The sequence below is a fragment of the Oncorhynchus kisutch genome, linkage group LG3, assembly GCF_002021735.2.
Source record: "Oncorhynchus kisutch isolate 150728-3 linkage group LG3, Okis_V2, whole genome shotgun sequence".
Lineage (NCBI taxonomy): Eukaryota > Metazoa > Chordata > Actinopteri > Salmoniformes > Salmonidae > Oncorhynchus > Oncorhynchus kisutch.
In genome coordinates this window covers 6,538,516-6,549,419 of record NC_034176.2, presented here as the reverse complement: position 1 = coordinate 6,549,419, position 10,904 = coordinate 6,538,516, and the positions used below count along the sequence as shown (strand labels likewise).

At 41.4% G+C, this 10,904-nt stretch overlaps 1 protein-coding gene across 2 annotated transcripts; it reads left to right on the top strand.

The window, feature by feature from the left end:
* Positions 1-2,462: 2,462 nt before the first annotated feature.
* Positions 2,463-9,500, top strand: LOC116362705 (C-X-C motif chemokine 13-like). Of its 2 annotated transcripts, none has more exons than XM_031816802.1 (4): positions 2,463-2,558; positions 3,511-3,646; positions 7,809-7,889; positions 8,360-9,500. In XM_031816802.1, exons 1-4 carry the CDS (start codon positions 2,495-2,497, stop codon positions 8,412-8,414), a joined length of 336 nt encoding a protein of 111 aa, XP_031672662.1. In that variant the 5' UTR covers positions 2,463-2,494; the 3' UTR covers positions 8,415-9,500. The 2 variants fall into 2 exon arrangements, with proteins under 2 accessions (XP_031672662.1, XP_031672655.1); XM_031816795.1 differs by having other exon boundaries at positions 7,952-8,469.
* Positions 9,501-10,904: the final 1,404 nt, after the last annotated feature.

Below are 10,904 nucleotides of genomic sequence, written 5' to 3'. Positions count from 1 at the left end.
TAAGATCCCTCCTGATGTGTTCTTCATTCTCATAACCTAACGTAGCAGGTCTAAGATCCCTCCTGATGTGTTCTTCATTCTCATAACCTAATGTAGCAGGTCTAAGATCCCTCCTGATGTGTTCTTCATTCTCATAACCTAATGTATCAGGTCTAATATCCCTCCCGATGTGTTCTTCATTCTCATAACCTAATGTAGCAGGTCTAAGATCCCTCCCGATGTGTTCTTCATTCTCATAACCTAATGTAGCAGGTCTAAGATCCCTCCTGATGTGTTCTTCATTCTCATAACCTAATGTAGCAGGTCTAAGATCCCTCCTGATGTGTTCTTCATTCTCATAACCTAATGTAGTAGGTCTAAGATCCCTCCTGATGTGTTCTTCATTCTCATAACCTAATGTAGCAGGTCTAAGATCCCTCCTGATGTGTTCTTCATTCTCATAACCTAATGTAGCAGGTCTAAGATCCCTCCCGATGTGTTCTTCATTCTCATAACCTAATGTAGCAGGTCTAAGATCCCTCCTGATGTGTTCTTCATTCTCATAACCTAATGTAGCAGGTCTAAGATCCCTCCTGATGTGTTCTTCATTCTCATAACCTAATGTAGCAGGTCTAAGATCCCTCCTGATGTGTTCTTCATTCTCATAACCTAATGTAGCAGGTCTAAGATCCCTCCTGATGTGTTCTTCATTCTCATGACCTAACGTAGCAGGTCTAAGATCCCTCCTGATGTGTTCTTCATTCTCATAACCTAACGTAGCAGATCTAAGATCCCTCCTGATGTGTTCTTCATTCTCATAACCTAATGTAGCAGGTCTAAGATCCCTCCTGATGTGTTCTTCATTCTCATAACCTAATGTAGCAGGTCTAAGATCCCTCCTGATGTGTTCTTCATTCTCATAACCTAATGTAGCAGGTCTAAGATCCCTCCTGATGTGTTCTTCATTCTCATAACCTAATGTAGCAGGTCTAAGATCCCTCCTGATGTGTTCTTCATTCTCATAACCTAATGTAGCAGGTCTAAGATCCCTCCTGATGTGTTCTTCATTCTCATAACCTAACGTAGCAGGTCTAAGATCCCTCCTGATGTGTTCTTCATTCTCATAACCTAATGTAGCAGGTCTAAGATCCCTCCTGATGTGTTCTTCATTCTCATAACCTAATGTATCAGGTCTAATATCCCTCCCGATGTGTTCTTCATTCTCATAACCTAATGTAGCAGGTCTAAGATCCCTCCCGATGTGTTCTTCATTCTCATAACCTAATGTAGCAGGTCTAAGATCCCTCCTGATGTGTTCTTCATTCTCATAACCTAATGTAGCAGGTCTAAGATCCCTCCTGATGTGTTCTTCATTCTCATAACCTAATGTAGTAGGTCTAAGATCCCTCCTGATGTGTTCTTCATTCTCATAACCTAATGTAGCAGGTCTAAGATCCCTCCTGATGTGTTCTTCATTCTCATAACCTAATGTAGCAGGTCTAAGATCCCTCCCGATGTGTTCTTCATTCTCATAACCTAATGTAGCAGGTCTAAGATCCCTCCTGATGTGTTCTTCATTCTCATAACCTAATGTAGCAGGTCTAAGATCCCTCCTGATGTGTTCTTCATTCTCATAACCTAATGTAGCAGGTCTAAGATCCCTCCTGATGTGTTCTTCATTCTCATAACCTAATGTAGCAGGTCTAAGATCCCTCCTGATGTGTTCTTCATTCTCATGACCTAACGTAGCAGGTCTAAGATCCCTCCTGATGTGTTCTTCATTCTCATAACCTAACGTAGCAGATCTAAGATCCCTCCTGATGTGTTCTTCATTCTCATAACCTAATGTAGCAGGTCTAAGATCCCTCCTGATGTGTTCTTCATTCTCATAACCTAATGTAGCAGGTCTAAGATCCCTCCTGATGTGTTCTTCATTCTCATAACCTAATGTAGGAGGTCTAAGATCCCTCCTGATGTGTTCTTCATTCTCATAACCTAACGTAGGAGGCGTAAAAGAAGATCCTATAAAACGTAGTAGAAAAAGACTCAGTGGCCATTATCCTCTCAAGGTGAGGTATTGAAAACAGCAGGGCCATTTTAACCCCTTTCTTTTTGAGAGAGAAAAGAAATATGACTTGTGAAACAAAATCACTTTCACTGAGCAATTGTATTAGTATAAAATATAATTTTTTGCATAAAATATAGCTCAGTGTTTGTATTGTTGATTTTATACAGTCTTTTATTGGTCATCTTTATCAAAGCCAATAATTATGGACCTGTCTGTATGTCTACGAGAAATACAGTTTTTAAACGCTCTCCAATCTTAACCACTGAAGTTCTACTCAGCATTTACCAGGTTTTGACTAGATTTTTATATCCTCCAAAAGTCTGATCTTCATTTTGTGTGAAGACGAGGGATTCCCCCACACTTCCTTTTTAGCAGCAATATAAACCCAGAGACAACATCATTCAGTTTCAGTAGACACCAGCCGACCACAGCCAACACAGACTCAAGATGCCTTTCAAGCCTCACTACCTGTTGGTGTCCCTGACTCTCTGCTGGTTCGTGGCTCTTCAAGGTGAGATATTGCATATTTATCTATATATCTACATATCTATGAATCTGTTCAACTTGACTCTTAAACAATCAACAAACCAAACCTACTATAATTTACTTTTTAAACAATTTAATTCCAATTATCACAATCAATCCACTGCAATGTTAAGTGTCTCAGAGTAGGGTCTGTATTCAATCCGTATGGCAGAAGTTCTGTGTTGCAGCGTGAGTGGAATTTAAAGGTAATGTTCCTGAGTGGAAACTGCATTCACGGTAAACGCTGCATGTCGGCTCAATCAGATATTACCGTTACATTGCTGTCACGCAATCACCGTCTTTTAACTGGTGTTTTTATTTATTTACTTACCTATTGTTCACCTAATACCTTTGTTGCACTATTGGTTAGAGCCTGTAAGTAAACATTTCACTGTCAGGTCTACTACACCTGTTGTATTCAGCATTTCACTGTAAGGTCTACTACACCTGTTGTATTCAGCATTTCACTGTCAGGTCTACTACACCTGTTGTATTCAGCATTTCACTGTAAGGTCTACTACACCTGTTGTATTCAGCATTTCACTGTGAGGTCTATTACACCTGTTGTATTCAGCATTTCCCTGTAAGGTCTACTACACCTGTTGTATTCAGCATTTCACTGTGAGGTCTATTACACCTGTTGTATTCAGCATTTCACTGTAAGGTCTACTACACCTGTTGTATTCGGCGCATGAGACAAATAAACTTTGATTTGATTTAATCTGTAACACTTCAGCGATGATACAGACTGAATAGCGCCCTAAGAGTGCTGATCTAGAATCAGTTTTGTCTTTGTAACATTCACATGTTTCAAAGTGCAACTTTTAGTGATGATAAAAAGGTGTTAACCCTACCCCGTAAACCTTAACCTTTAACCCAAAATTCTAACAACACTATATTGTTATTGTATGTAATATTCCCGGTCTTCATTCCTGCAGCATTCCCCATGAACGGCTGTGCTGCATGTCAGAAGTGTCGCTGCATCCGGACGTCCTCTGCTTTCATCTCTCCTAGGCTGTTCCACAGGATAGAGATCCTACCTCCAGGTGCCCACTGTCGTCAAACAGAGATCATGTGAGTCAACTAACTGTAACGGTTCTCTTGTAGTGAAGGAGAGTCGGACCAAAATGCAGCGTGTAGATCCATGTTTAATAAACAAACGTAAAACACGAATCAATTATAAACACTACAAAACAAAGAACGTAACGAACGTAACGAAAACCGAAACAGCCTATACTTGTGTGAACTAACACAGCGACAGGAACAAGGACATTAAGGACAATCACCCACGAAACACTCAAAGAATATGGCTGCCTAAAAATGGTTCCCAATCAGAGACAACGATAAACACCTGCCTCTGATTGAGAACCACTTCAGACAGCCATAGACTTAACTAGAACACCCCACTAAGCTACAATCCCAATACATACACACCACATACAAAAACCCCATGCCACACCCTGGCCTGACCAAATAAATGAAGATAAACACAAAATACTTCGACCAGGGCGTGACACTAACACCACCTAGCAACCAGTCAAGAACATTTTCACAGTCAAAATGCAAACCAAGATCTATTTCTGAAACTATTTTTTTTTTAAACATGACTTGGTTACATTAACCTAACAAAAACTGTTATCTTGTACAGTAGCCCTAATACGTTACCTGGTCTGCCTAATACATTATCACAGCATTCATAATACGTTACCTGGTCTGCCTAATACATTATCACAGCATTCATAATACATTACCTGGTCTGCCTAATACATTATCACAGCATTCATAATACATTACCTCATCTGCCTAATACATTATCACAGCATTCATAATACATTACCTGGTCTGCCTAATACATTATCACAGTATACCTAATACATTGTCACAGCATGCCTAATATATTATCACACTATGTCTAATATGTATCACAGTATACCAAATACATTATTACAGTATACCTAATACATGATCAGTGTGCCTACTACATTATCACAGTATACCTAAAATATTATCATAGTATGTCTAATATGTATCACAGTATACCTAATACAGTATTAGTCTGCGTAATACATTATCACAGCATTCCTAATACATTGTCACAGCATGCCTAATACATTATCACAGTATACCTACTACATTATCACAGCATAATACATTATCACAGTATACCTAATACATTATCACAGCATAATACATTATCACAGTATACCTAATACATTATCACATCATATTGGCTACACTCTTAGAAAAAAAAGGTGCTATCTAGAAACCAAAAGGGTTCTTCAGCTGTCCCCATAGGAGAACCCTTTGACTAAATCGCTTCCTGCTTCCAGGTAGAACCCTTTTGAGTTCCATGTAGAACCCTCTGTGGAAAGGGTTCTACATGGAACCAAAAAGGGTTCTCCTATGGGGACAGCTGAAGAACCCTTTGGAACCCTTTTTCTATGTGTGTATATGCCTGACCTGACAATATTGTTATTCTCAGACAATATTATAGTTCAAAACTCGAGCTTTGATTACAAAACAGATCTGGTGGAGCACTTGTGAGGCACAGCTGAGCAGAAATTGAAATAATTGGCTTTTATTTTACTGGACTGATGGTATCTGTATCTGCCATGGTGCTTTCAAGACAACTGGGAACTCTGGGAGATAAACTAGGTCAAATCATGAAGTCAACAAACTTCAGGTTGGAAAGTTGGAGTTCTAGAAAGATGTCTCAGTTATCGACTTGGAATTTAGAGCCGGATGACCGTTCAAAATGATTTTTCCTAGTCGGGTCTCGTTTTTTTTTAGTTTCCAGTTGTCTTGAACACACTGAAGTTGGAAGTCTGAGATTTCGGAGTTCCCAGTAGTTTTGAACTCCGCATTAGTCTCAGCAGAGAGAGGGAGAGAACAGCAGAAAGTCCACCTCACACGGTCCAGCTCTCTCCTTCCTTTCCTCCGGTGAGACTGACCAGAGAGAGGTGAGACTAACCAGAGTGAGGTGAGACTGACCAGAGAGAGGTGCGACTGACCAGAGAGAGGTGAGACTTACCAGAGAGAGGTGCGACTGACCAGAGAGAGGTGAGACTGACCAGAGAGAGGTGAGACTGACCAGAGAGAGGTGAGACTGACCAGAGAGAGGTGAGACTGACCAGAGAGAGGTGAGACTGACCAGAGAGAGGTGAGACTGACCAGAGAGAGGTGAGACTGACCAGAGAGAGGTGAGACTGACCAGAGAGAGGTGAGACTGACCAGAGAGAGGTGAGACTGACCAGAGAGAGGTGAGACTGACCAGAGAGAGGTGAGACTGACCAGAGAGAGGTGAGACTTACCAGAGAGAGGTGAGACTTACCAGAGAGAGGTGAGACTGACCAGAGAGAGGTGAGACTGACCAGAGAGAGGTGCGACTGACCAGAGAGAGGTGAGACTGACCAGAGAGAGGTGCGACTGACCAGAGAGAGGTGCGACTGACCAGAGAGAGGTGAGACTGACCAGAGAGAGGTGAGACTTACCAGAGAGAGGTGAGACTGACCAGAGAGAGGTGAGACTGACCAGAGAGAGGTGAGACTGACCAGAGAGAGGTGAGACTGACCAGAGAGAGGTGCGACTGACCAGAGAGAGGTGAGACTGACCAGAGAGAGGTGAGACTGACCAGAGAGAGGTGAGACTGACCAGAGAGAGGTGATTTTTTTTTTTTTAAAGAAGAAGCGTAAGACTTTTATCGTTGGCTTTTATACAAAAAAATTTGGTGATGGACTAGGAATGCCTTGAAGTCGATGGCGATCGATTGGTTGGTAACCACTGGCCCAGTGGAATCTCCATGCTTGTTGTTGTTGTTGTTCAGGCTTCATCTGTGTCTTGGAAACCGCACCTAAAACCCACGGTGGCTGTCATTGTCTTCACACATAGATCATGTGAGTCAGTCAGCGAGGTCTTGAACGAAGCGCTAAACTGTGGTTTTCTAATGCATAGGGGGAAGAAGCGTGGGGGATCGGTCGTGGTGGAGGGGAAATTAATTAGTCAGTATAGTCGCTTTACTGCATGCTATGCAAACCAATCATTAGTCACTGATGATGAGTTCAATGTTCCTATTCGTAACCAAGGCTAAGACGTTGTAATAAATGTGGGCATTTGCAGTGGTAGCCTATAGCAATTCCCCCCGAAACTCAGTATGTGGCAGGGACTCCAGACAATCACAGATTACAAATATGTTTTTCTAGTCAAGGCCATCCTATTCAACTATTGCTGTACATATACTATTATATGCTACCTATTCTACATATGTACTATATATTCTATCCATATACTGTCCACAATGACTCTACATTCAATCACACATGTAAACATATACATACAGTGTATTCAGAAAGTATTCAGACCCCTTGACTTTTTCCACATTTTATTATGTTTACAGCCTTTTTCTAAAATGGATGAAATAAAAGTGTCCTCATCAATTTACACACAATACTCCATAATAACAAAGAGAAAACAGGTTTTTAGACATTTTAGAAAATGTATTAAATATAAAAAACAGAAACACCTTATTTACATAAGTATTCAGACGCTTTGCTATGAGACTACATTGAGTTTAGATGCATCCTGTTTCCATTGATCATCCTTGAGATGTTTCTACAACTTGATTGGAGTCCACCTGTGGTACATTCAATTGATTAGACATGATTTGGAACATCTCACACCTGTCTATATAAAGGTCCTACAGTTGTCAGTGCCTGTCAGAGCAAAAGTCAAGCCATGAGGTCGAAGGAATGCCAAGAGTGTGAAAAGCTGTCATCAAGGCAAAGGGTGGCTACTTTGAACAATTTCAAATATATATATATTTTTTAATGCATTTTGGGTTACTACTTGAATCCATATGTGTTATTTCATAGTTTTGATGTCACTATTATTCTACAATGTAGAAAATAGTAAAAAATAAAGAAAAACCCTGAAATGAGTAGGTGTCCAAACTTTTGTCTGGTACTGTACCTATACATACATTTACATATACAGGACTCTGACTTTGCTCGTCCTAATATTTATAGATTTCTTAAATCCATTATTCTACTCAGATTTGTGTGTATTGTTAGATATTACTGCACTGTTGGAGCTGGGAACACAACCATTTCACTACAGCCATAATAACATCTGCTAAATATGTGTACGTTCATATTGACGTTTTCTGATAGGTTAAATGCTGCAGTGTATGATATGTAACCATGGTGACACTGTAATATATATCCCTCCCTTCATTCATCAGCGTTACCAAGAAGGACAAAGCCACCGTCTGTGTGACTCCAGATGCAAGATGGATCAACAAAGTCATTGTCAAGTTACAAAGGTAAATACAACACACACACACACACTTCTGTTGACTTTAACACAGACCATCTCTTTCTACAGTACCAACAAGAAGAAGAGAAGTGCAGAACTTCCCATCTCAACCACCATTGAGTGAATTGGAACAGGAATGTATCAAGTTGGAGCTAAATGGACATGTGATACCAATGTGATGCCAATGTGATGCCAATGTGATGCCAATGTGATACCAATGGATTCTATTCAAATATGATTCCAATACCAAGTTAATTAGTTTATCTTAAATTATCTAAGTATGATTTGTTAGGTTCTTATTATTCAGAGTAAATAATCCACGGACACTAGAGAAGCTTTAACCAAGTTGAATTCTTCCCAGAGGTTCTGTACAGCTGTAATTCAGACAACCCAACATTTGTCCCATCCAGATATTTATATCCCAATTATTAAGACCCTCCTCCTTCTCTTCAATCCTTTCATTTTATGGTTCTACAGGAAGAGAGAAAAAAGGGAAACAGGAAACCAAACCTTTATTACTCCCTTCAGGTGACCTGTCCTCACCTCCTGACCTCAACCCCTCCTTCATCTAATCCACAGATGTCCATCTGTCTCCCCTGTATCAACACATCGCTGTCCTCACCTCCTGACCTCAACCCCTCCTTCACCTAATCCACAGATGTCCATCTGTCTCCCCTGTTTCACACTTTGCTCTCCTCTCGTCCCCCAACACATTCCACAGCTATCTGTCTTTCTACAGAGACCCAGTCTCTTTTACTCCTTAATATACTATGTGTCTAATCTGTCATGTCTTTAATATCTCAATGTTCAAACTGTCGAATCCAACAAGTCCCTCGTCTTGAACAACAGCATCCTAATGTTCAATTCATATAAACTTGGAAATTACTAATAAATGTATAAACAATGATAATAAAACATGAATAAAAACTAACAAATGATTAGAAAACATGAATTAAACAAACACATGAACAAACAACGAACAGACAGTCACCGTGAGGTGTACAGATTCAGAGACTTATGGCCTCTGAATGTTGATCACACAACAAAATGCCATTCCAGCTGAATCTGCTGTCTCCTTCAATGGCAGCTGGAGCAGCTTTTAGTCTCTCCACTTTCCCCTTCTGGTTATAAATAGAACATAACAGTATTAACAATGTGATAAGCGATGCATAATTATATATGCATAAAAACCAAAGTCTGAGACCATGACAAGTCCCACTCTCTCTTCACCTGACTCTATGCCTCCAGGATACTTTCCTGCCAGACTATAAAGCTTCCTCATGCTTACGCCCAGTCTTCCCCTTTAGGCCCCAGGTTCCGAGAGGTGTTCCCCAGTCTTCCCCTTTAGGCCCCAGGTTCCGAGAGGTGTTCCCCAGTCTTCCCCTTTAGGACCCAGGTTCCAAGAGGTGTTCCCCAGTCTTCCCCTTTAGGACCCAGGTTCCGAGAGGTGTTCCCAAGTCTTGTCACTTTCTCTCATCTCCTCCATTTCACCTGATTGGCACGTCACCTGATATGCAAGGGCGTTGTCACGCCCTGGTCAAAGTATTTTGTGTTTATCTTTATGTATTTGGTCAGGCCAGGGTGTGGCATGGGGTTTTTGTAATTGTGGTGTGTTTATCTTGGGGTTTTGGTGGTGGTATTGGGATTGTTGCTTAGTGGGTTATCTAGCAAAGTCTATGGCTGTCTGGAGTGGTTCTCAATCAGAGGCAGGTGCTTATCGTTGTCTCTGATTGGGAACCATATTTAGGCAGCCATATTCTTTGAGTTTGTCGTGGGTGATTGTCCTTAGTGTCCTATGTGTCTTTGTTTCTGTCGCATTGTTAGTTGACACAAGTATAGGCTGTTTCGGTTTTATTACGTTTATTGTTTTGTAGTGTTTAGTGTTTATTCATTGTTACGTTTGTTTGAATAAATATGGATCGCAATCGCCACGCTGCAGTTTGGTCCGACTCTCCTTCACCACACCTAGAAAGCCGTAACTGGCGTATCCCTAACCCTGATAGGCACGTCACCTGATATGCAAGTGTGTATCCCTAACCCTGATTGGCACGTCACCTGATATGCAAGGACGTATCCCTATAATCCACGTTACATCCTCTTGAGGGAACTCAGCACTGTATCTGTTTTCACATCAATACCCCCCCCCCCCCCCCAAGGAGATCTTAACCCCTGCAGGTACTCTACGAAGTAGTGTGTCTCTCAAACCAATGCTGGTATAACCGCATCGCCTGTTCTCCAATAGGTCCCCTAGTTACCAGTAACCAATCCATGTGACATGAGTCGTAATAAACTGATATCCCAACAATGCTACTAAAGTAACCAATGTTACTAACAACATGGCCCATGACTATAGTCTCACAATACCCCTCATTTGCGCAGTAGTCCAATTCCATGCAATAAATACACTGTAGTATCCTACGCTACTAATACTGCTCCTTCAGTTACTGTCTCTACAGCTCCTTCAGTTGCTGTCCCTACAGCTCCTTCAGTTACTGTCCCTACAGCTCCTTCAGTTACTGTCCCTACAGCTCCTTCAGTTACTGTCCCTACAGCTCCTTCAGTTACTGTCCCTACAGCTCCTTCAGTTACTGTCCCTACAGCTCCTTCAGTTACTGTCCCTACTACTCCTTCAGTTACTGTCCCTACTGCTCCTTCAGTTACTGTCTCTACAGCTCCTTCAGTTACTGTCCCTACAGCTCCTTCAGTTACTGTCTCTACAGCTCCTTCAGTTACTGTCTCTACAGCTCCTTCAGTTGCTGTCCCTACAGCTCCTTCAGTTACTGTCTCTACTACTCCTTCAGTTACTGTCTCTACAGCTCCTTCAGTTACTGTCCCTACAGCTCCTTCAGTTCAGTTACTGTCCCTACAGCTCCTTCAGTTCAGTTACTGTCCCTACAGCTCCTTCAGTTACTGTCCCTACAGCTCCTTCAGTTACTGTCCCTACAGCTCCTTCAGTTACTGTCCCTACAGCTCCTTCAGTTACTGTCCCTACAGCTCCTTCAGTTACTGTCCCTACTACTCC